This window comes from Miniopterus natalensis, chromosome 2 (assembly GCF_054644295.1).
Source record: "Miniopterus natalensis isolate mMinNat1 chromosome 2, mMinNat1.hap1, whole genome shotgun sequence".
NCBI classification, from domain to species: domain Eukaryota; kingdom Metazoa; phylum Chordata; class Mammalia; order Chiroptera; family Miniopteridae; genus Miniopterus; species Miniopterus natalensis.
This window is the reverse complement of record NC_142082.1, coordinates 99,843,627-99,870,432: the sequence shown is the minus strand read 5'-3', so window position 1 is coordinate 99,870,432 and position 26,806 is coordinate 99,843,627. Positions and strand designations below refer to the sequence as shown.

Genomic DNA, 26,806 nt, shown 5'->3' with positions numbered 1-26,806 from the left:
GATTAGGGAAAGCCCATAGGGAAAGCTGAAGAGCTTCCCGCTCAGAAATTACAGCCCCATGCAGGCTACACTGAAATGTCCTGAGAGGCAACAGACAAATCAACACCAAGGACAACTACGAGTCCTTCAGGTGGTAGGTGGGGTGTGAATACAGTCAGGGAGTTTTTCACTGAAACAGTGGTCAGAAGCTGACACTGCTTCGCTCCCATCAGACATGAAAATCTTCATGGTAAGAAGTGTTAGAGCCCATCTGAGGAGCACTGCAGTTGAAACCTTGCTGTTACATCTCTTTAAGCATGGGTGGGAGGGGACAATCTCGGTGTGTTTGTGTGTAATGAAAACTGAATTCTGGGTTAAAACTCCTGCATTTGCCATTTCTTGGCTGGTTACATAACTGTACAGCCCAGTTTTGTTCTCCATAAAGGCAAATAACCCAGGACCCGTTTGACAGAATTTGGAGGATCATGAGATAAAGGGCTTACCTGGCACAGTGCCTGGCTTGGAGAAAGTGTTTGGGGAAGGTTCATGTCAATATTGACATTTGAGTCATCAGGTTTGTTACTTACCTCGGGAGGCTGACCCTCCTTGCCAAGTCATTTGATGACTGTAGTTTGAAAGCTGGTGGGATGGGTCATCCCGCTTCTCACTTGTGTTTCTCCTACAACAAAGATAGTCGGGCAGGCCTGGCCCCGGGTATCAGATTTAGCTTTTCACCAGAGCAATCAAGTCCCAGAGTCTTCGTTGACAGTCTCCACTGTAGTCAGCACTGTCTCGAGCTGAGGCCCGCCCTCCTCCCTGCTGAGCACAGTCAGGCCTCTCCTTCCCAAAACCTCTGATTCTCCTGTGGTCGAGGGATTTCTTATGACAGGGAGATCCCCAGGCATGCTAACTTTCCCCTCGAGGCTTCTTTTCCAAGGCTACTACCTGGAGCAGAGGGAAATACGGGCTTTGAGTTAGAAATACAAGTTGGTTTTGTTGTTTCTGTGAGGTCCTGGTTGTTCACTGCCCGACCTCCTCTCAGTTTCTGCCCCTCTCCGCAATCCGAGAGTGAGTATCTTAGTGACGCTTCTGGTCTGATAAGTACGGTGTTTTGATCCCCTGGCTCTGCTTAAGAACTAAGAATTTTAATGTTCAAAATTATTCTTGGTAGTAGAAACAAGCTAGTTTTCTTCTCTAGATTAAGATTATTGTTGGGTAAATACTGAACTTTACCCTCTCCAGAATATCAGCTTTTCTTAGCTAGTAGTACCACGTTGAATGTCAGCTGGACATATTGTATAGAACGAGCATGTAATTCCAGTGACCAGTCTGATTAGAATATGTTCCCTGTTTTATTCTGTCTTTGAACTTAGAGTCAGGGCAGAGGCATGAAGGTGCTTTTAAAAAATTAGATATATATTAATTAATTAATTAATATAAAAAATAAAAAATTAGAAACAGCCCTGCTGGGTGTGGCTCAGTGGTTGAGCGTCGACCTAGGATCCAGGCGATCGGGGTTCAATTCCCGGTCAGGGCACATGCCCAGGTTGCGGGCCCGATCCCCAGTGAGGGGCATGCAAGAGGCAGCAGATTAATGACTCTCTCATCATTGATATTTCTCTCTCTCTCCTTCTCCTTTCCTCTCTCTGAAATCAATAGATATATTTTAAAATAATAATAATAATAAATTAAAAACAGAGTATAAGATTGGTATAACAATGTTAAATACATTTTGATAGTTAATTTGAAAAGCACCCATTATCTATAGGATGTTATCCAGTTACAAATAAAAGAAAGGAAACAATGGAGTTATAATAACACCTATCCCTTGTAGAGAGCTTTGTGAGTGCCACACACAATTCTAACTACTTCACATATATTAATTTAACCCTCGTGACAACCCTGTGCATTAGGCATGGCATTAGAAGCAGCGTTGCTTAAGGATTAGGAAAACACCCTCCCCCCCAAGTGGAGTCTCTAGCCTTTAATTCAGGGGAGGCAAGGATGATCTCGGCTGGGATCGGAGGAGAGAGCTTCATGAATGAGATGGGGCCCATTGTCCCTCAAAGGATGTATCATTTCTATATTGTTCCTAAGAGAACCATGAGCTAATAACTGTTGGTGCCTGGGACTAAAATAGCTCTCAGTTTACTCTGAAAATAGAGTTTTATTTTGGCATTATGAAATGATGACTTTGCCTAGCAAATGCCTTTTGGATTACCTGAGACCCTCCCTTAACCCAAAGTGATGCATGTGTTACCCAGGTCAAAACACAGCAGACACAGAAACAAGGTTGTAAAAACTGTCTATTCAAATTTGGCACAGGTTCGTTGGAGGTGCTAAAATCAAAGTAAAAGGGAATTAATAAAGAAAGAACATTCACAAGGCCTTGATGATCTTCATGTTAGATATTTGGTACACATTTTGCCAATATCCCCGCTTTAGAAATGCCTGCTTTGGGAGTACATTCTACAGAATGACAGAGGCTTTATATTTTTGGGATCCCTCTCTTGAAGAGAATTTCTATGGCACTTCTTTCTTACTTATTATAGTAGTAATAAAATCATAAGAAAGGTAAATGTTTATGCTGGCTCAATAACAAAGACTATATATGCAGCATTGCTTCAACTACTCTTTTATGTCACAAAATATATTGATTTGCAACCAACTTAGCAGTTATTTAGTTACAAATGATGTTCTTTGCACTAAATGACACTTCAAGTGTGAGATTTCCTCTTATTCCTTCTTTTGATACAGAATTCAACCCAAAACAACTCTGAAGCCTTACGTTTTGTTGTTGGTCTTATTAGAAAGAGAAATGTTTTATGTTATGTTTTGTGCTCATTATTAATTAGGGAGCTGACCGTGCCCGTTTGCATAAAAAGGTAAGTTTAAGAGGACGGTTGGTAAAATAAGCATTTGCCCCTCAGAGCAATATGACGTGGATATTTTCATGGTCCAAAACCTCATAATAGTGATAAGTACCAATGTATAATAATATATGACAGTAAGTTAATGTGAAGGACATAGATATGCAAAGAAGCATTGAAGGATGATCTGTACAAGAGCGATATGGAGAAAAGCACAACCACGGACATTGTTAATAGTATATTGCAAGCTTTGCGTTTTCAGTGTGATCCAAGTGAATGAGTCAGACTTGGCTTTGTAAGTTTCCATATGCTTATATAATGAGAAAATTTTCTTCTCAAGGGTTAGGCTTATAAATATTTGCTTCATATGATTCATTAATTAACCATGTGAAAGTGCTTATCTAGCATAAAACTAGGGGACTTTCGGTGTCCGTTTTGTTTTTTCAGAATGAAAGTGCCCTTGTGAAAGAGAAAGAGCTGTCAATCGAACTTGCAAACATCAGGGATGAAGTTGGTAAGTAGGGCATTGAAAATGAGGAACGTGCAGAATGTCTTTTCCTGATACCTGTAACTGTGTAACAAAAGCAATTATGTCTCATGCAATAAGCTAGAGCAAACCTGCCTAGACAAATGAAGTGGCATACCCCACACAGCAGGGGGCCGTTGCAGCCTTGCAGGGAGCCATAATTTTTACGTCTCTGTGGTTATAAAGACAGCAATGCACGGTGGAGCTAATCAGACCTTGACTCTGCTTCTCGCAGATGGCAGCCCATCCATCCATCTGTGTTTGTGCTGTGACAAGTAGCCCTCCGTTTAGGCGCCCCTTGGGCAGGCAGAGCAGCTGCCAAGAGCAGCAGCCCCGCTGTGGTGGGCTACACGAGGGGCTCTCTGAAAGATGCAGGTGCTCCGTGGCTGCCTGCCATTGTGTGCCCTGCCCCGAAAAACTCTCTGTTATAGCACAGGGTCAATAGCACAAATTTGGGTGGATTAAAATCTGAGATTCATGTTGAAACTCCTGCTCTTCTGCTGATAGAATGGTGCTCAGTCTGAGCCATAAGAGACCTCACAAACAGCAGTCCCCAGACCCCAAAGCTTTCACTTGAAGCCAAAGATCAGCCCAGGTATTTGCTAGCTTCTCTTTCTTGATCCCATTTCCCTCTTGAGGACCTGTTACTCTCTTTCCCCCAGAAGCAGTCAGCAAAGGTGAAATAAACAGCCAGTTCCCCTTGGCCTGCTACTCTTCTCTTTCCAGTCGCATTTGTCTTCCACCCGTGGGGTCCTGGGAACAGTCTGCTCTGTAGGTGTGGTTCCTGCCAAGAGCAAAGGGATCAGAACAGCCCGAGCCATCCCAGCACCTTTCCCTCCAGGCCAACCATGCATGTGGGATTGAGTCTGAAGGCCAGACATTTTGGGAAAACCTGGCCTTGAGGACAGGGTAGTGATGTGCAAACATAACTTTCCCACCCCCTTTCTTTTAACTTAAATTTTTTTTTCTTCACTGTTTTGTGATTTCTTTTCATCAATAGGAGTCAGCAATGGCCTCTTCTCCCCTCTGAGGAGAGTGGGGCCCCTGTGGGTAAGCAGGAAATAACAGTTCTTCCCAGCCTTAGCTGCAGGGAGCCTCCACCTGGGCCACGCTGGGTGGGGAGCCCAGGGACGAACCTGACACAGGTTTTCTGAAAGAGGCTGCCAGGAGTGGCAAGGCAGAGCTTGTGGGGATGCTCTTAGGAAGCCACGGTCCACAGGGCGCATGCTTCTCCATGAAGTGGGTAAGTTCTTGCGTGGTTCCAAGCATGGCCTTTGGAGGCACGTGACCCATCTGGTCACATAGGGTGAGTGGGCTAACCTCTCTGTCCCTTGTTCCCCTTCATAAAGAGGAAAGTCAGATAAAGAAGATACTGGTGAGGAAGGAGCCTGTAAGGGTGACTCTCATAACTATTGGGTTTATAGAGCCTTCCATCCAAAAACGGGAAAATCTTTCACTCTAGGCTGAATCCCTCCCCAGAGAGATGCCTACACCCCTCTGGCCAAGGTTCAGGTATGGGGGGGTGCACCCTGACCCAGCTGGATATGGTGGGCCAAACCCACTGCAGCTTCCCTCTGTCTTTTCCAGGAGCTCTGAATGCAGCAAGAACCACACAAAGATTACTTTGGGTTTTTTGTATTTAAGTCTTATTTCATTTCTGCATTAGTGCTAAGAATAGAAGCAGAAATCGCCTGCCAAATGAAAAAGCCATGGGTGGGGGGAGGGCGGATGGCCTCCGCAGCCTCACAGCCTGGGCCACTCAGCCCAGCCTCCAGCCCCAGCGGATACTTCAACGGCAAGCACCTGAGCCACTGCAGAGACTGCATTTGTGAGAGAAGAAAGCCAGGGGCATACGGGCTCAACAATAACTAACGTCCATAAATTCTGGTGTCTTGACCTGAAATGTATTCCCTTGAGAGGAAAACAGCATTAAGCTTACAAACCTGACCTGCAGATGCTCATAGACAAAGAGAGATGGTCAAGCCTATCTCTAAATAAAAATTAGGAATTTCTAAAGGTGGTAAATTCAGACATGGCAGAGGGTAAGAAGCTACAAAAAGTAGCTTGTAGCCTGCAGCAGGGCACCTCTCTAAACGGGGGCTAACACGCAGCCCCAGTGAAGCCCCAGTGTGCCCCAGTTGGCATGGGGCTGCTGCCACCCAAGTGCAGGAGCACTTTTTTTTCTTTGCACAAGGCGCCGTGTGGGCCAGCTGTGACCCAGCACTGTGTACCTACCCCTACCAGGGATGGGGAATAAGACTCAACTCATGCCCTCGAGCTTACAACCAGAGGCTCCGTGGAAGAGTGACTCTCTGAGGCGGGCCTTGTCGGATGGCTGAGGTTTGGGTGCATGCGTGTAGGAAGGGGAAGAGCATCGTTACCAAGCACACAGCGAAGCCCGCTGCCCCCGCGCGTGTGCCCTGGACCAGTGGCTGCCACGGTCCTTTTCCAGGTATTACTCGGTCTGCACACCTACAAAAAGAAAAGCAGTTGCTCCCCATCCCCCTTTTCACGTTCCAAAAAAGCTTTCCATGCTTGACATTTAATAGTTTTAAAACATTCTATGATTCTGATAAATTAGAGTAGGCTACTCTTCCCCTTTGATTATTTGGGTTTTTACCACTTTTTGCTATTATGCAACAACAAATGTACTATTTGCAAATTACTTTTTTCCTCTTCTATTATTTTCCTGGAATATAGTCTCAAAAGTGTGGACCAATAGTTTTGATAGGATTTGACATTTGTTCTAACCTCATCTGTATGTGAAATGTCCTTGATATTTATTCTGTAAAAATCAAGGTAAAAGATTATGGTGGATTTAATCGCATTGTATATAGAGTTGCCATATAAAGAGAAAATTAAATCAATTTCTCTCTCTCTCTCTCCCTCTCCCTCTCTCTCTCTCTCTCTCTCACACACACACACACACACCCCTGAGAAGAGAGAGATAATGTCCAAATACGTACCAGGGTGTAGTTTGGGATGGAGCTTTTGTGGTTCAAGAGTAGAGTCCTTGGGGAGTGGCTGAAAATTGTTGTCAGTTGTGTTATGTTGTATCCCCTATGGCAGAGGTGGGAAACCATTTTTCTGTCAAGGGCCATTTGAATATTTATAACAGTATTCGCAGGCCATACAAAATAATCAACTGAAAAATTAGCTATCCCCAGCTGGCATGGCTCAGGAGTTGAGCATTGACCTATAATCCAGGAGATCGCAGTTTGATTCCCCAACCATGGTATATGTCCGGGTTGGGGGCTTGATCCCCAGCAGGGGGCGCAAAGGAGCAGCCGATCAGTGACTCTCATCATTGATGTTTCGATCTCTCTCTCTCCCCCTTACTCTCTCTGAAATCAATAAAGACATATATTTTTTTAAAAATTAGCTATGAGAAAAGCTCCTAGATCTATTGAATTTCGAGTCCTGCCTGTGGTTGCCTTGGCACTTGGCAGAGCTAGACCAAATGATTTCTCAGGCCTTCCTGCGGGCCAGACATTCCTCATCCCTGTCCTATGAAGACAGAAATCTCTGGTCATCCCCTTGAAAGCTTCTCATCTTCAAGTCACCCTCCAGGAATGATGGCTCTTGCCTTGTCTTTGGAGTTGGCCTTCACTGGGTCTGTCCCTGGAAAAGCCTTCCCAAGCTCCAGTGGTTGAGGGGTGAAAGGCACAGCAGATCTCTAGGAAACCAGAATCCAGTAACACATCCAGGGAAGGAGAAGCAAAAACGCTAATAAGAGGTTTAATATTTGATTTTTTATCATACTTTAGAATTTTCCAGAAAATGTAATTCTTGAAATGTGAGCCTTGATTTTTGGATAGTGTCATTCCTCAAATTGGAAGTCAAATACTGAATAAGTGAAGGTTCGCTCTTACGTGTGTAAATGTTGAAATAGATTTATAAGATGTTCTTCCTACAAGCAGATTTCCTTTTGAGACCTTAGGCTTCAAGCTGTTAACTGCATCAGGTGGATGCTTATGATCCTCTCTCCAGCAAAACTGCTGTATTAGAAAATCTGAGCCTAAAAAAATATGAATTAGATGAATTATACGGGACAGAAAGACATATGCAGTGCATAGCTAGGTTCAGATGGAGCCTCTGGCTTACACTCCTTGGTGGCCCTGGTGTTCCCCAGCCAGCCAGAAGTCCTGTTGAGATGTACATGCAGACTTGAGCTGGACCAGCACTAACTCCACTACACGCCTCCTGCCAGATTCCTTCCTCCAGGATGCTCACAACTACGACTACCTGAATTTGGTGTGAAATTTCCTCTTGTCTTTAAAGTTCTTAGTCACCCAACTATCCTCCTCCTGGTCTTATTTACCTGCCACTGCCCCCAGTCCCCAAGGCTGATGGACAAGGCTGTCTTCTGTTTTCATATGTGGTTTCTGTCACCCTCTCTACCCCCTTCCTCTTTTGAATTTGTTACCACCTGTACTCTGACTTCCCACCCCAAGCCAGGTCCATTGGGTTTTTATCTTTCTGCCAGCTTCAGACTTAATGTGGACTTTTCTTTTTATCTCTGCTGAACACTTTAAAAACACTTAGCATGAGCCTTGGTCAGTGTTGCTCAGTGGTTAGAGCATCGGCCCGAACACCAAAAGGTTGATGGTTCAATGCCCAGTCAAGGGCATATCCCTGGGTTGCAGGTTTGATCCCTGCCCCAGTCGGGGCATGTGCAGGAAGCAGCTAATCGAAGTGTCTCTCTCACATCAATGTTTCTTCCCCACCCCCCCCCACCTTCCAGTGTTTCTAAAATTAATGGAAAATATATCCTCAAGATTAAAACAAACAAAAACCACTTAGCATGAAATATAGTTTTAAAACAGAAAGCAGTTTTGAACAAAGTATTCATTCTGGCAGTTTCTGGGTATTATACAGAAAGCTAAATGGTTAAATCCACATTTTGATTAAAGTCAGTCTATTGAAACAAAGCAAAAAAAAACACACACACAAAAAAAACCAAAAAACCTGGATGTTCTATAATATAAAATAAGAGATATTAAAGAATTCTGAAAGCTTCGAAATGAAGGTACGCTAGGAATCTCCGTTTGAGGCAATACACCACAAATTGTTGTTTATTATGTTTGTAAGTTACTAACTAGAATGGATTTTTAAATTTATTCTCATTTATAACTAGCAACCCACACATACACACAAGCACCTCTGTAAGTATATTTGTGAGATGATTTTACCTTTCGGGGTTATACATATAATTTGTCTTCCAATTTTATGGTCATAACTCCTTATTTTATTTATTCATTCCAACAACTCAATGAAGTAGGTCTTGGTATCTTTATTTTATGGGAAGTTGAGGCTCAGATAGATTAAGCAACTTCCCTAGGAGCATACAGCTGGTATGGGACAGAATTGGATCTTAACCCAAGTCTAGGTCTTCTACACACAGTATGTATGTTTTCCATGGCATCCCATCTCCACCACCAAATTATTTTTATAATTTTTAATTTAGTAAATTGAAAAATCAGATAAACAAATAAAATAGCCTTTTCTCCCAATTCTATATGACTTTGACACAAAACAATAAAAGATGTTGGTATGACTCTGTCCAAACATGGAGTAGAGTGTGATTATATAACACTTATGATGTTAACTGATCCTAGACTAATCCATTAGGGTTGGGTTCAGGGACAAAAAACAAACTCTATGAATAGTGGTAGCTTAATCAAGGTACATTTTTATTTCTCTCATAAAAGTCAAGAGGAACACCCAGGGGCAGCTATGGTTCTGCTCCACAGAGTGCACAGGGGCCTAGGCTTCTTACAGCTCCCTGTTTCACCGCCCAAGACTGTGGCCCTTTTCCTCATGGTCCAGTGGGGCAGTGGTGCTACAGTCTCACGTCTGTATTTAAGCTAGTAGGATGGAGGAAGGAATGAACAAAGAAACAGAGCTCTCTGTGGGGGAAAGTTTCCAGGAACTACAGTTCATCTTAGATCTCATTGACCAGAACTAAGTCACAAGGCAAATTTCATCAAAAAGGAGACTGGGAAATGTGCTCTAATATCGTGCCCAGATATTATTGTATTGCTTTGGAAGAGGGGGAGAATGAAATGGGGGGCTACCAGCAGCCTGTGTTATTGGGCCAGAATTGCCCTGTCATAAGTTGGGGAAAATAGTTCTGTCACAGTCTGTGATGAGAGCAAAGGATCTAGCAGAGTATTTGGCAGAATAGAGGGGGATTAATATGTATTAATTCCCTTATCTCAAATTAGATTCTTCTATCTCCCTTTCTCCCGTAGCTTTAAAAAAGCTGAGTCAAGATGCAAAAACTAAGAAGACACCCTAGAAAAAAATAACTAATCTTGGGGTCATAAAAGTAATGGGCATTTCCTGATTTATAAAAATATCTCTTCTAAGGGCACCAGTTAAACCCACTTCAACTATAACAACAGATAACTTTAAAGTAAAGGGATAGGAAAAAAAGATGTACTATGCTAACACCAATCAAAAGAAAAATTGGAGTGTCTATGTTAATGTCACACAAAGTAAACTTTAGATCTGTAATATTACTAGGAATGTAGATGGCCATTACATAATGATAAAGGAATCAGTTTCCTGAAGATACATAACAATACTAAATATCTATGTACCTAATGATATAGCTTCAAATCACATGAAGCAAAAACTGGTAGAACTAAAATGAGAAATAGACAAACTCACAATTATGATTGGAGACTTCAGCTTTCCTCTCTCAGTATCAATAGAACAAGCAGGCAGAAAGTCAGGAAGGATATAAAAGACCTGAACAGTAGTATCAACCAACTTGACCTGATTGACATTTAGAGCAGTCCATCCAACAACAGCATCCTTTTCAAATGCACACAGAACATTTGAGCAACATAGACCATATTTTGAACCATAAGACAAATCTCAGGTAATATAAAAAAAATTGAAATCATACAAAATGTTTATACCTCTATAACAGAATTAGACTATAAATCAATAATATGAAAATACCTGGAAGACTCCAAGCATTTGGAAATTAACATAATTTTAACCAATACTTGGTTCAAAGAGGAAACCCCAAGGCAAAGTAGAAAATATGCTGACTTGAGTAAAAATAGAAACACAACATATCAAAATCTGTGGAACGCAAAATTCTCTCTGATCAGCAGAGTTGAATCTTGTCATTCAGTTGTGCAACAGCACTGGTGGAGGTGGTGAGGGGCAGGGAGGGTGCAATACCTCTGTTGTGGGGAGACAGGGAGTGTTATTTAAAAGAAGGTGTGATCTAGTAGGTTTAGTCTGTTGTCAGAAATCTGAGAGTGACAGTGTAGCTTCAAACATACTGCCTTCCTCTCAGGATTGACCACTCAGCATGACTAGGTCTGGGAATTACCTGCCTCTCCCACAGGGAAACGATATTTGTTCTAAGCTGGAAAAAATTCAATCCAGTGATGTCGACTGCCATGATTAGATTTATTTCAGTAAATGTAATTTCTGAAGTCATTTTAGTTTCTATCCCGAACAAGCGCTCACCCATGCACAGTAACATCAAAACTATAAACTCCCTTAAATGTATCAGAGACTGGGTGCGGTTGCCATGGGAAATACATTATCAGTTACAAGTCTACAAAACTGCTACTCTCTTTGAGATAATGATTTATTCCAATTGGCAGCAACACATTTTTTGATATTTATAAAATTCTTTGATGTCTATAAGCATGGCTCATTTTAGTTATTTTATGTGGAGATATCTTTTTTGTGATCCTCCTAAATATTTATTCCTATGTGAATAAGGATAGTTTTGCCTTCTGATATATGTTAATATTGATATTTTTAAATCTGTGGGTTTTATCCTTAACTAACCTGACTGAATTGATTGCTAGAATAACTCAGGATACCAAGGGCTGCCACTAACTTATCCTGAGGACAAGCAGCTTCTTGAAATTCCAAGTCAGCTGCCTCCATAAAATGGTGACTCATAACTCTACAGTGATGTACAGTTTACAAGGTCTTTTCACATATTATTTCACTTGATCCTGACAACAACCCTAGGAGAAAGGTAAGCTAGATAATACCACCACCACCTTAATGATGAATAAATCATGTTTATAGAGAGTAAAAGCAAACCCTATGTCTTATAACTGTGAGGAATAGCAGAGCTGGGTCCCTATCTCATTCCACCATGACCATGTGCTGCCCTCCTTTTGTAAGGTCTCAACTGGTGTCTCAGGAAGATAATAAAAAGCAAGAGAAAGACATGAGATGCTATACACATCTAACTCGAAAACTGCTGAAGAGCATCTTGCAAAATATGTATTTTCAATGACAATCACACACAAATTATGCAGATACAGTCGCCTCCCCTTGTGAGTGTCTCATATACATGGATCCCCTTTTATTTTTCTTTGTATCTTGAGCCCCGGCCCAGGGCTGAGCACATTGAATGTGGAACATTTACTGCTTCATTTTATAAACATGAGTGAACCAGGAGACATACCCATTAGTGTGCCAGGAGTAACAGGGACGTGACACAGTCTCTGACCTCAGGGCACACTTGTGTGTTGGAGAGATGGACACATAACCAGATAATTTAAGGTACTGGAGGTCTAGGAGTTCAGAGGAGGGTTTGTAACCCAGTCAGGGTTACATCTGATTCTTCTTGTCTAATGCCATTACGAATTATTATTATTCATTCAGATAGCCACAGATAGCACCAAGGGCATGTGCAGGTATTCACAAGTATTGTCAATCTGTTTGCTTAATTTGGCAGTTTATTTGAACAAAATAATATGTAAATTGCAATATATGCTTGTGTAATATGCAGGACACTTTTTTTTCTACCGAAATTGTAGTCTTTCAGCCAAATGTCAGGTCTTTGGGAAGTTAATTCTGGTGAAAAAGATGATAACTAGACCAGTTCTGCATTGCAAGTAACTGTGTAAAGACTTTTAAATTTCAGCAATAATGATTCTGGTCGTCATCTCAGAGCTCCTTAAAACAACTGTTTTCTTAAAAGGAAAAACAAAAACAGCTGGTGATGAAGCATGTAGTGAGAGTGTAGTTAATCTGATAATGGTCCCAGATGGAGAGACCAGGCAGGCAGCAAAGTGTGGGTGTTGACCTTGGCGGAGTCATTGTGGTCCAGCTTCTTTTGTTTTTGTCATTAGTACACCAAGAGTGGCTCTGTCAAGGAAACATCTTTTAACTGTGTTTACTACAGCCTGATGTAGAAAATGAAAATACCAATTTGTTAATTTATAATGAGAAATAGATCTCCTTATAGGCAGATCTACCTAGAAAGCTAAAATTGTAATCAGAAGACTGCTTAGTGGTCCAAAATCAACCATGTGCTGTAAATAATAATGTCATTTTACTGAGGTAGCTTTGGGCAGCCATCTGCATGACTTGCTTTTCTAGGACCTTAATTCTTAGGGATCCCCTTGGGAGGAGATGGAAGCCTGTTAGAACCACCTGGATGCTCTTACCAGCTACCCATGTCCAGACTTCTGCTTCCAGCCATAATAGAGTAACTAGGACTCTACACAGCTGTGAAACAGACAAAATATATGAGGCAGCTGTTTTTAAGCATTGGCAACGGACACCACAGACCTGTTACTCTTATGAAAAGGGACGCACACTAAGTGAGTTCCACGTTAGCCCCAGCTCTCTGCCCGGGGCCGCTTACCAGACCATGGCACAGAGAAATGCTTTAGGAAATAACCACCATCTCGCTGATCTGAAGAAGCAGATAGCAGAGTTCAAGGTGATTAAAGTAATTGTGGGGCCAACCACTAAAGAGGAGTAGCTGAGCAGAGCAGGGCCCTAGGAATTTGCAAGGGGTCGGGGAGTCCCCCTTGTTCTTAGATGAGGGGTGGGCTGTGCACTGAGAGGCCAGACAGAGGGCGGCTGCTGCAGGACTGTGAGCTGGATGGAGGTACCAGAAGCGCAATGCCAGGAGGTGGGATTCCAGAGCAGCTGGGGTGGAGAGATCTATCTCCCTGAGCACCTTGAGCAATCAGTTAAGACATGAGAAAGGCCAGGGATAAGGAAGGGAGATAATGACCTAGAATAGGGCCTCTCTAGGACTAAAGAAAAACTGACCCCAGCAAAGACTAAAACCACACCAGACAGAATCAAAGGAATCCAGTGACTTACCTGCCTATCAACAAATCCAATACATGTTAAAGAAAGACATCAAATACAAACTTCCTACAATGTATCATCCACAATGTTGAACATATAATTTTTAAAAATTAGACATGCAGAGAAGCAGGACCCATAATGAAGGAAAAAAGAAGTCAGTTGAGACAGGTATTGAAATAACCCAGATGTTGTAAGTAGTAGCTAAGAAAATTTAAAAACCATTATGAACATATTCAACCACTCCTAGAAAAAGAGGAACATAGTGAGTAAACAGGGAAATTAAAACTATAAAAAAGAACCTAATGGAAATGTTAGAACCCAAAGTAGGATCTCTGCAATGAAAACTCACTGGATGGGCTTTACAACAGATTGGAGACTGCAGAAGAACAGGTCATCAACAGACATCTAATCAAAAGAACAGAGGGGGAAAAATATTTTTTAAAAATGAACAGAGTATCAGTGACCCGCAGGACTACATTAAGCAGTCTAATAGATGCGTAATTGGATTGACAGAAAGAGAAGAGAGAGAGATTGGGGAGAAAAAATATTTGAAAAAAAATGATAGCCAAAACATTGCAAATTTTTGGCTTTAATAGAGCAACCTGCAGACCCACAAAACTCAGTGAACCTCAAACAGGATAAATACTAGACGAATCACACCTGAGCGCATCATAGTCAAACTGCTGAAAAGCAAAATTAAAAGATAAAATATTAGAAGCAACAAGATAAGCCCTGGCCAGTGTGACTCAGGTTGGTTGGGTTTTGTCCCATGCACTGAAGGGCTGCGGGTTTGATTCTAGTCAGAGCACATATCTAGGTTGCGGGCTTGACCCCGGGTGGGGGGCGTGCAGGAGGCAGCCAGTCAATGTTTCGATCTCACATCAAAGTTTCTCTCTCTTTTTCTCTCCCTCTCCCTTCCTCTCTTTCTAAAATCAGTAAAAGCAGTTTTTTAAAGCAACCAGATAAAGACATTATATACAGGGGACACAGATGTGAATGACAGTTAACGCCATCAGAAACACACTGGAGGCAGTGGAATGAAGTTTTTAAAGCGCTATAAAAGGGGGGAAATGTCAACCTGGAACTCTACATTCAAAGAAAATATCCTTTTAAAATGATAGAGACTTAGATCTATAGGAAAAAATTAAGATGATCAAAATGGCAGATATATGAAGAAATAATATAAAAGACTATTTTGCAGTTTTAAAAAATTGGTGATCTTTGACTATGAATACATCAATGTAATTACCACCCAAACAAGATATCGGACATTTACATCTCTCCAGAAAGTTCCCTCATGCCTCTTTCCAGGCAATTCTACATACTCCTTAGTCTAACCACTTTCTTATTTCCTGCACCACAGATTAGTTTTGCCTGTTCTTGGGTTTCATATGAATGGGATTAGAAAGTGTAGAGTCTTTTGCATCTGGATGCTTTTGTTCCGCATAAGAGATTCATCCATGTTGCTGAGTGTATCAGTAGTAGTCTGTTCCTTTTTTATTTTTGACTTGTGTTCTATCTGCATGAATATACCAAAATTTATTTATCTGCTGATGGACATTTGGGCTCTTTCCATTTTTTCGCTGTTATGAATATCCTTGCACAAGCCTTCTTATGGAAAGAGATGTTTTCCTTTCTCTCATGTAAATGCCTACATGAGAAATTACTGGGTCAGAAGACAGATGTGAGTTTAACATTAGGGGACACTGCCAAATAGTTCTCAAAATGGTTGTTCCATTTTGCATTGTCCCCAACAGTGTTTGAGAATTCCAGTCTCTCCATATGCTTGCCAACATTCGGTATTATCAGTAATGTTGTTGCTGTTATTGTTTTATCCATCCTCATAGGTGTGAGGGATATCTCATTATGGTTTTTTTTGTTTGTTTGTTTGTTTTTATTATTCTTTTTTTATTATTATTTAAAATATTACAAATGTCCCTTTATCTCCCCAATAACCCATTCCACCCCATCCCATCCCCCTCCCCAGTCCCTCTCCACGCCATTGTCCGTGTCCTTGGGTTGTGCATATATGCATATAAATTCTTTGGTTACTCTCCCCCCTCCCCCGCCCTCCTCCCTCTCTCTGACATTCGTCAGTCTGATCTCATTATGGTTTTAATTTGCATTTCCCTGGTCATTGGTGACGCTGAGCTCTTCTTATGTGCTAACTAGCTATTTGGATGTCTCTTTTTGTGAATGTCTTTTGCCCATTTTTTATTGTGCTGTTTTTCTTTTGACTGAGTGGCAAGTGCTCCTTCACCTGGGCACAGGCTCTCTCAGGTTTGCCACAGCCCTACCTGGCCCACCTGCTCTTTCCTCTAAATGCCAGCACCTAAGACAGACTCTGATGGCCAAGTCATGAACAGGAAAACTGGAAGTACATCTGTTGGTAAAATATGAAAAATTGTCACAAGCACTGTTCTGAAGAGAATGTTGAATACCTATTCTGCATAAGCACCCCAGATGTTTTATTCAGGTATGAGAAAGCTGTAAGCACAAACCCAGAGAATTTATAGTCAGTTGGAAAAACAGGTGTGTTAACAAATATTTGTAACATAAAATTGAAGTAAGTGTCTCTCTCCTTCAAGTGGCTGTCCTAGATGTTGTCCTAGGCTATTTTTCCTCTCATTTTTCATGATCTCTGTCGATCTCATCTACCTCCATGACTTTACCACCTAAGCCACTCCCTCCCAAAGCCACATCCCTAGCCCTGGTCTCTCTTGAGGTCATCTCTTGGTGAACCACAGGCAATAGAACTCTTCATGGTGAAACAGTTTTATTTCCACCCACTGAACACTCCCCACCTCAGAGCAAAACAAAACAAAATCTCTACTTCTCCTATATACCTCAAATAGTTCAAGTACAAGTTAAGCTGCTGTAACAAAGAGGTTCTCAATGTATAGAGTTTATATATGGCATAAATAAGATAGAGGGATATTTGTCTTTCATGTAATAGTTCAAAAATGAGAGGCCCAGGGATGGCCATGCATCTCTGCTCCCCTGTTCCCAAAGCCTCTGTCCCTGCCTGTGGGTTTGAGGCTGATGTGGGCAGGTGCACGTTTCAGCCTGAGGGAAAGAGAGGGAGAGCAAGCGGAGGGCAAGCCACTTCCTTACAGAATTGGATTCAGATGTCCCCGTGGCTCTGCTTCACATCCTGTTGACACAAGCAGAGTCACAGGGCCACAAGAAGCTACTAGGGAGGCTGGAAGATGGAGCCTCCAGCAGGGCAGCCATTTGAGTTGCAACTTGAAGAACACTATCAATAAAAGACAGAAAAGGAGATGGGAGACAGATAGCAGGCTCAACCACCATCTTTAGCTCAGTTATTGATCCCACAATCCACAGAGTAAACTGACCCAGAGAGCTGGGGGTCATCATCGACCCCACCTCTCCCTCTTCTTCATGCTCGATGTCCAGTGAGTCACCAGGTCCCGTTGGTTAGAATTTGGAAGTCTGTCCTGATTCTGTGCTCTCCTCATTCATGTAGTGACTTAGTCTCTCCTTTTACCAAAACCTCCTCACTAGTCCCTTTACCTCTCCTCTTGCCCGTAGGCCCATCCTCTGTCACTTAGGCGATTAAAATCCATCAGAAACCAGAAGCATGTCTGCCTGTGACAAGAACGTGGTTGTCCCTAGCTAGGGGGTCTAGGCGGGAGGGGAAGTTACTGCTCACCACATTCCTTTCCACCTTGCTTGGGGTTTTTTTCCACATGCAGAAAATAAAAATCAAAACACTATGATAAAGAAAGATCCTTAAATGGCTTTATATCATTCTTAGGATAAGTAGAATTCAAACATTTTGGCATGCTGTGGTGGGACTGCCGTCTGCCTGCCCAGACGCACCCCTGATGCCCCCTCTCCACAGCCTCCGCAGGAGTTCTGCCCACTCCCCGGCTCCTCCTGAAGTGGCCTCTCCCTCTCCCCACCCGCCAGCCTCCCCAAGCTTCCTGCAAAACTAAAGTTGGCCATCACCTCCTTAATGCCCTAGCAGGGCCATTCGCCTTAGAGGAATGCCTGCTTCATAGCCTTTCTCTGCTTCTCTGCTTCCATACACACAGTGTCATAGCAGTTGTCACATTGCTGTCATCGTCCATTTATCCATCTGATTCTCCCTTCCTGCCAGCAGACCAAGGCCCCTCAGGGGTTGGGCTGTGCTTAGGAGTCAAGGTTTGTTTCCTGAATCCCTTGTGCAAGAGGTGGTATTCCAGGGACTTAAGGCCACAGGGGGAAAATTATTTGGGAAGACAGAGCTTATAAGAAAAACTCTTAAAAACACTTTTGTACTTATTAAAATAAAATAATACAGCAGATTAAATAAAGATAATTTTATGCCATTTTGTACATTTAAATTAATTTATGTTTCCATCCCTTACTCACTAGAGGTACTCCAGGCTCTCCTGCCCTGGGATTTTCTCCAGATGCTTGAGGACTACGCATATATCATTCATAATGAAAGCTGCATGTATTGCATGCCTACGAGATGTCTGGAAGTGTAAATACATGGCTTCTAATTCTCCCAATAACCCTGCTACAAATTAGCTTGTATTACGGATGGGAATATGGAGGCTCAGAAAAACTGTTGTTGAGTTGCCCAACGTCATGAGCTGTCCAACAGGCATTTGAACGGAGGGCCCTGCCTGTTTTTCCTATAAGCGCTCTGCCTCTCATGCCTGCTCAGAGACAGTGCTTTTGTTTTGTTCTGTTTTAATGTCTGCCTCTCTGTCCAAAAGGTAGTGGTTCCCCTATTATGACCAGGCCTGTTGGTGACCCCTTGACCCAGGGTGGCCCTAATGCTCAGGCATCAGCTCCTCATTCTTGTGTCTCAGCTCCCTGCCCCCAACAGCTCAGAATTTAGGTCCAAATTTACTTTTATTCAGTTTATCCCACCCATCAAAACGTCAATGCAAACGCCTCTATTTCTTCTCTGCTGTCCTCTCTGTTTCCCTTTTCTTTCCCCAAACCCTGTTTCTTCTTCAATTATCCTGGCATGGGGAGCTCATGAGGGCTTCATTTGTCAGTGAAGTGGAGCCACAAAGGACCCAGGAAGGAGAGAATGATTGTGAGCAGTGCCAGCCTCCTTACTGACCGGGGTGCATGATGGGGCCAGAGGGCCAGGGTGTCACCATATATATATGTATGACTCCAACTAAAAGGTGAGGATGGGAAGCCACACACAGGAACCTTGAAGGAAATTCAGTGTCCTGGGACTTGAACTCTGCAGAAAGACACACCCTCAGAGCTAAGTCTGCACACGCAGGCACCGTGTGGGCACTGGGAGCGCACGCCAGCTGAGAGAGAGCAGGTAGGCCTAGAATTCAGAGCGGCAGCAACAGCAGGTCCTGTGGTCAGTGACAGACACTGTCTGCCCTGTGCTCCAGACGCAGGCGGTGAAGGCAGCTGGTCCTCTGCACACCAGGGGAGATGGGGCTCTGGGGGCTTGAGCACTGAGCACGAGGGCCTTTCGATGCACACAGTGGTCTGTGGACCAGCTGGGGCTTGTCCTAAATGCACACCCTCAGGCTCCACCCCGATCTTTGAATCAGTGTATGCACTTTAACAGGACAATCTGTTAAAGTTTAAGAAGCACTGTCTTTGCTTATAGGACTGGTTATCAGTATGTGGTCCCTATACCACCAGCAGCAGCATCCCCTGGGAACTTGTTAGAAACACAGATTCTCAGACCCATGGAATCAAGCTCTGGGGCGGGCCCAGCAGGCTACATTTCAACACACCCACACCCGATTCTGATGCCCACTCAGTCTGAGAACCACTGGCTTAAGGCAGGACCACATGGCCATTATGAGCATGACCTTGAAAAAGCCATGGATCTAGACTGACCTGCTGCTCAGGGTCCCCATAGATAAAATGGGACCATTGAGTAGGAAATGCACCTGCTTCAAAGAGTTTGTGATGTTCGGTGACATTCCCTATGCGGAGTGCTCAATAGAGAGTGTCCAGCAGGTGGAGAGTGTCAGACCTTCTGTGCAGTGAAGCTGTTGTCCTTCCTCTCTGCCTGAGGCCTTCTTCTAGAAAACTATAGAAGAGAAAGAAATGTCTGCATCTTCTGGTACTTAGTGTGATATGAAGGCCCCTCTTGCTTCTCTGATTATATTTTAGAAAACAGACTATACTGTTCTAACCAGCCAGTAACTAAGTGGAGAACTTGTCCTCTTAGAGATTCTGATGAAGATCATTGTCACACAAGCCATTGCAGGCAAGCAGCACCTGTGGCCACCCTTGTGCCCGTGACATAAGGTGGACACAGTTAATTCAGGCTTTGTATTGGACACAAGCAGTCGTTCCTCAGTCTCTAAGACTTGGGACAGTGGTCACAGGTCTTTATGCAATAACTGTTTCCTCAGACGACGTGTGCTTGGAAGTACGGCAGGACAGAGCGAGCCAACTACGCTGACAATGCTTAGCCCGGGCAGCAGTGTCTTTACTGCACTGAGTACCAGCGCCTGAACTTCGGTAGTCAGACTGGGCCCACCTAGATGCACGTGTGTGACGTGTGTGTCTTATGCTTCGTCCCACCCTAGCATTTGGGAAGGGTGGGAAATAGTTCCATTTGTAAACCTGCATTGATTCTATTTACCCTCAAAAACATTCCACAGCTCATACTGAATGACTAATCGAGGCAGGCACAATGCTAAGCACTTACTCTGAATTACCCCATTTAGCCCTCCTAGCCCTAGAAGGTAAGTCCTGGCACAATCCCCACTTAACAGATGAGGAGACCCGCAGCTTCAGGGGTTCATCCCCTGCACAGGAGTGTCATGCCCATGTCTGTTTCACACTGCACCCCGTGTTCTGGCCACAGCGCCTGGAGGAGCTCCGACTCAGCACGTGTAAAGACGACAGGAGTGACTAGGCCTTTTCTCCCAAATGATCAGTGTCCTAACTGCAGATACATTGTAACTTGTCTTAAGAGCTGTGAGATGGAATTCTGATATGATTCTCCAGATGTCCCCTACTGAGGACACCTACAGTCTTGTTGCACCAGGAAATGCCACAGGTGCAGGTGTCTCTGCTTTTATGTTTCACACCCGGTAACCAAGTAGGCTACCCTGAAAATCTTCTTGCACTGTTGTTGCCCTCCAGCATAGCTGAGATCCTGCTGAACTAGTGCACAGGCCACCATGCCATCCCGGTGCCTGTGTGTGCTTTGACTCCCTTTTCCTTACAAGCTCTGGTCAGCACCCCCTGGTTTGAATTTGCCCAAAGTCACTTTACAAACCACCTACATCTGGCAGATGCCTCCCACAGAAGCGCTGTGCAGGCTGCTCCTGACTCCCTCCAGATTTGTTGCCAGGGATTGTAACCCCTCGGGTCTATCTGTAATTGAAGGAACTGCACCCTTGCACATGGGTTCTTCCCAATCTCGAAGCAGCAGGGGGAGGCAGGGCAATAAGCCAAAACAAAAATCGGTCCCTTCACATCACATTGTCCAGCAACACAGTTGTCGTGGTTTTCTCTGCATAGCACTAGGAAATGCCACAGGTGCAGGTGTCTCTGCTTTTATGTTTCACACCCGGTAACCAAGTAGGCTATCCCGAAAATCTTGCACTGTTGTTTTGGCTCTGTGTGGGACTGCATGTCTGGCTGCTATTTCCTGCCCTGAAAAGGGGTCAGCATGATCCCTCATCTGGTCTCAGGTGGATTTTATTTTATTTTATTTTCTCTAACTTGCTATTCTTTCTGTCCCCACATTCTAAAACTCATCAGTCACTCCCCCTTTCCCTTGACCATCTCATGAAGCCAGACCCAGCCCTACCCCTCCACACTGATCCGAAGCCCATCTCACAGCCTTCAACTTGTACAGGTGTCTTGGTCCAGACAGGCTGCCCAGCAGCACACGTGGCTACTGAATGCTCACTGGGCACAAAGGACATCCTCATAGGTTTCAAGTAAGGAGAAATTTACTTTACCAGTAATCTTGAATCCAGTGCCTCACCCACCTCGAGGTGCATGCTTAGAGAGAGGGAGTCACTGTGGGTTGGAGTATGACTTCCATGTACCATCAGTATACCCCATGTCCCTCAGAACAGTGCTTCTCATACAAGTCTTCTATGGGGGTCTTGTTAACATGCAGACCCTGATTCAGGGATTTAGCTGCCTTCACTTTTCAGTTGAAACTCAGGTCACTTCTATAAATGTTCACTTGGTTTTAGTGACTGTGTACATTAGAATAGTCTGCTGTTGGCAGGAATCCGGGCTCCACAAAGAACCTGCCACTATGGATGGGATGATTCTGTGGAAGCAGTGAGGTGGCTGTTCTATTCTAGAGGCACCCCAGGGAGAAACGGTTACCAATTAAACAGGCTCCGCCCCGCAGTCGGGACTGAAACCCGTCAACCAGAACAACCCCACATCCATAGGTGAGAAGCTCTGGGAACTCTGAAAGGGGTGTGCTTCCCCATACTGCGGTCCCAGCGGCCTGTCTCCTCAAAGGCTGAAAGTGATGGCCTGGCTTTGTCCCATCCGCGCATCCTTATGGAAAACATCCTGGCCTTGTGCTAAGTGATGGGATTCTGTAGATGAAGGCAACACAGGGTCCAGCAGGGCGTTAGACAAATACCTCTGCTAGTCATAAACACACTAGGGATGTTGTCAATTGCCTATAAACTCTGCTTCTTCTGAGTCTGTGCCTGAAAGTTAATGGGTAGAAACCATTCCAGGTGATCCATTTCATTCCTTGGAATCAATTTGATGTACTTGGAAGTTATGGAGAGAGGCTGGGATGCATTCATGGGGAAATGCACATCTTTTAAAAAATGAGATTTTGTAGGTTGAAAATATTAATCCTTCATTCCTGTGTAAAATTGAAAGCAGTAAACCCTTGTACAAAAACCAGTCATAGGCCTGAGGATGTCATTGGGAAGTTGGGAATCCCTTTCCCCACTGAGTACTGGGGGTGGAGTCCATATAGTATCTCGAGAAAAAGAACTTTCTGAGACTCACACGGGAGGATGAGTGACTTTTATTTGTGTGGAATTACATCCCTGGGTTTCCAAAGTCCCATTTCTCTTAGTCCAGTCCTGGAAGAAGTATAGCTGCAGTTTCAGTAGATCTAAAAGCAAAGCCAGTGTCCAAAGTTCCCGTTCCATTTTGCAGCCAGGCGCAGTTCAGCATCGGGCTAGTTGCAGCCATTATTCCATTGCGTGTGGGGGCCACATGGCCGTGGGCCACATGGGAGAATGCCAAGAGGCAGGAGCAAGAGCCCTGAAAGCCAGGAGTCAACCAAGAGCCAAGAGAGCAACCTCCTTTGTTTAGGGGGTTAAATATCCCAAATTTCACACCCCTGTAGTGGCCACACCCAATCTGGCCAATGATCTGTTCTCAGGTGTGACTGATAGACAAGTACTTTCTCTAGTCCTCCCAACTTTAGTGGGCACGTATCTATCTCCCCCCTGTCCAGTCCCTTCCCTCAGTGATCTGCTGGGAATGGACCAGTGGCTCCCTAGGGAATGTAAAGCTGCAGCTTCTTGGCAAAGCTGCCCTAATGACATGCCTATAATAATTGGCCTTCCCTTTGCTCCTTCCTGTTATTAATAACTAGGTTAATTACAACAGTTTCAGGGAGAGCACAGAACACTCAGGCCATGCCTTTGACATCCTTAAAGAAGGAATGACAACATTTAAGCCTCCAACCCTCAAAGGCCTTAAAATGTATTATCTAGCAGCCTTTTGGTCTCCTTATCCAGATAGCAAACTATGGAATGAAGGGTGAAGGTTGGCAGTGTGCTGTGGGATGGGACTCCAAGCTGTGAAGCTTGTTAAATGAGAGGGCCATGGGAGTTCAGTGTTTAGAACTCTGTAGTGTCAATTCTACAGTGGAGAGGGGTCCAGGACCTCCACTTATATTTCTGTTTAAACATTTTAGAAGAAGTTATTAAAAGCTCCTTGGAATAGGAATGTTCAACATGGGGATGAAGTCACTGGTAAAATTTATGTAACAAATAAAGTCACCATTTTATGCCATTTTTTTTTTAACAGGAGAAAAATCTTAGGAACAGTAAATACTCAGTGTACTCACACGGAGCCATAACCTGGCCTTCAGGGTGACCCCGGGCAGTGTGTTGGATGAGCAGGTGCCCTGGGGATGCTTTTAAAACTCTGCAAGCCCAAATTAATGTGGAGGAAAGGAAGAAACACGCTCATCCAAAGCCATTTCCCCATAAAGCCATTTCCTATTTATGGGCAGTAGTTATTACTTCTCATGTAGACAGCATTTTCTATTCTTTTCAAAACTTATCATTAATAACCACCCTCTTAAATCCATTTCCTCTTTCCTCCTTTGTCCCCATAAATTATCCATGTATTTTTCCCCTCCCAGACCAAGAAGGGGCTTACTCAGAAGCATTACAATTACATTCACACGTGGGGTCACTCATTAACCATTTGTTGAAATGCTCATCCTTTGTCTTAAAGAATATGTAGAAATGGCACAAAGTATTTATTATAAAAATGGAACCTTAAACTAATTGGGATTTTTGTATCTGTTTTTCCTCATTTTTTTTTGTTTTGCTTCTTCCAAAACATGAGGCAGATTAGAGTCCTATTATTCAAAGGGGCTCTGCCGAGTTTCAGAACACCGGAGTGGAGTCCTGGCTCTCCCTTTCCAGCTGTGTCACCTTGGACAAGTGACTAACCCCTCTGAGCCTCTGTTGCCTATTTTATAAAATCAAAACAAAGATGCCTGCTTTACCCATCTTTTCTTGGGGAGATTAAACAGGGTATATTGTGTGTTGAAGAACATTCTAAACTAAACACATACACATGTCAAGCACAGTCACTACTCATGTCTAGCATCACTGGGGGATGAGTGCTTTTACTAAAAGCACATTTTCTCTGTAGGTGAAGCTTATCTCTTTAGGGGTCCGCTTTAGAAAGAAATCAATAAAAAACGGGATGCCTGTCTTCTTTAAGAGAAGACTGTGGATGTAATAGACATTCTTCTTGATGACCTGGGTCGCTGTTTCAATGTCCATAGAATCCTAGAACGTAGAACAGAGAGGCGGCCTGCAGTCAGGTGCCTGCATCAGTCTGTGAGGGCTGCTGAGACATGCACCACGGTCTGGAGCTTAACGAAAAGAAACTTGTCCTTGCAGTCCTGCAGATGGAAGTCAGGTCAGGCTGCCTCAGGCCAGTTTCTGCTGAGGCCTCTCTCCGAGCCTGTGGACGCCCGTATTCTCCCTGTGTCCTCACAGGGCCTCTGAGCACACACATCCCTGCTGTCTTTTCTTTGTCTTATATAAGGACACAGTCAGACTGGATTAGAGTCCCGCCTTAAAGGCCTCATTTTAACCTAATCACCTCTTCAAAGACCTCATCTCAAAATATGGTTATATTCTAAGTGTTGGGGACTAGGGATGCAACATGTGAATTTAGGGGGACACAGTTCGGCCCATGGCAGTGCCCAACCTCCTCTCTTCACAGGTAAAAGAATGCCCACAGAGAGCCGACGAGCCTGGAACAGAGGCCAGGCCTGGTGGCCCTGCTGCAGCTGCCCCCTTGGCCTTCCTGGTTCTGTCTTTGTCTCCCCTCCTTTCCAGGTGTCACCTGACCACTTCCTTCCTGGGCTTTCCCTCCTCCTCCCCATTCACCCCTTTTAATCTACATTATCTGGAAACACTGACGTTCAGGACTCAGTATACTGTGAGCCATTTAACTTCACTCTCAACGTGAAAGGCTCAGTTGTCAGGGTTGGGCCTTCAGTGCCACATGTTGACATGTATTTGGGGCCTTGAGGCCTCTTAGACATAGTCATCCAGTTTGGGCTCTGTTTCCAAAGTTTGACCTACAAGTAAGTAAAATATTAGTGTACCTAAAGCATGACCATGTTGTAGAACTATTTTAAACACAAGCAGACATATTCTTGTCATTGCTTTATTTTGATTCCATCGACCAGGGCATGATACACAAGGCAAAGATCACTATGAAGTCAGTTAACCTGAATTATAGAAACAAAAGTGCCCTCCGAAGAGGCCTTGGAAACCCAGAAACCCACTCTGGGGCTCATTACCAGGGGTTCCCCAGTCATTCCCTGGTATTGTCTATAGGATGACTCTCTGCCTTCCCCCACTTAGGTGAAATTATTACTCCTCTATTTGCCTCAATTTGACTTTGTCTCTGTCACTAATTTTTTAATGGATATTCATGGCTTTTGTTCTATTAAAATCCAGTCATCCCAGGACAAGCCTGTACATGTGTATACCTAACTAGTTTACAAATCCTGGTAACATTATTCCTTAGCGAAAATCGCTGGTGAAATCTCTGGTGACTTTCCCTAGACTTTCCCTAGGTCTTTAGGAAAAGCTGGAACTCCTTAAAGCCCGTGGGTCAGAACTTCTGGGAACAGGCGTTCCACACCCCTGCCACCAGGCCTGAGCCACTCTGGCCATTGATTACTGTGGGTTCTTGTTGTAGGGATGTAGCCTCCAGTGGTCAGAGGAAGAGGAGAATGCTGACCTCCCCCACCATGACCTCGCTGCCAGGTATCAGAAAGCCTCAGCCTGACTCTGCTAGGCACCTTCATATTTATTAGTAAGCCAGCAAAGTGTTGTTAAACTGCCTATGGTGGGAAGATTAGTGCACTCCCAGCATCTGCCCCTCACCTAAGAGATGTGACAATAATATTTATATTCATAGGTATATCTAACCTATTTGATACCCAGGCGGACCATTTGTAACACTCCCTCCTCTATATCACAAAATCATTTCCAATATAATCTTGCAATAATGATGATTATACTAAGCATGGTTTTCCTGACTCACCTCATAAACAATTAAAAAGAAGAAATTTCCATTTTAAAGATTATTAAAATTTATTAACTTTCAAATGAGAAAAGTACAACACAGCTTCACTTCTGTGACATTTCTGCCAAACATACAGGACCTGGATCTAATAATAATGAGGGAACGTCAGATACACCAAATGAGAGACATTCTGTGAAACAGCTGGCCTGTCATCTTTAAAAGTGTCTTGGACCTAAAAGTCAAGGAAAGGCAGAGGACTGTCCTAGATAAAAGGAGAGTAAGGAGACAGGACCACTCGTGATTCAGAACTGGGTCTTTTTTCTGGAAAGGACATTATTGGGACAGTTGGTGAGACTTAAATGGGTCTGAGCATCAGGTGGCGCTGTTGGATTGATGCTGACTCCCTGACTTTGATGACTGAATTGCGATTATGTAGAAGAAGGTCCTTGTGGGTAGGGAATAGATACTAAGGAGTTTGGGGTTGATGGGACAGCAGGTCAGCATCTCATTCTCAAATTGTTCAAACGGGAAAAGTCATTTGTACAATAATGTTCTTGTACCACACCTC

General features: G+C 43.7%; 1 protein-coding gene across 5 annotated transcripts in view; it reads left to right on the top strand.

The window, feature by feature from the left end:
- The window catches only part of MTUS2 (microtubule associated scaffold protein 2), a 337,757-nt gene that overhangs the window by 288,006 nt on the left and 22,945 nt on the right, over positions 1–26,806 (top strand). For all 5 annotated transcript variants that reach the window (XM_087814433.1, XM_016209452.2, XM_087814432.1 and 2 more), the window contains one exon: positions 3,297–3,363. In XM_087814433.1, coding sequence (XP_087670559.1) covers positions 3,297–3,363 — 67 coding nt within the window. The remainder of the gene's footprint in view (positions 1–3,296; positions 3,364–26,806) is intronic.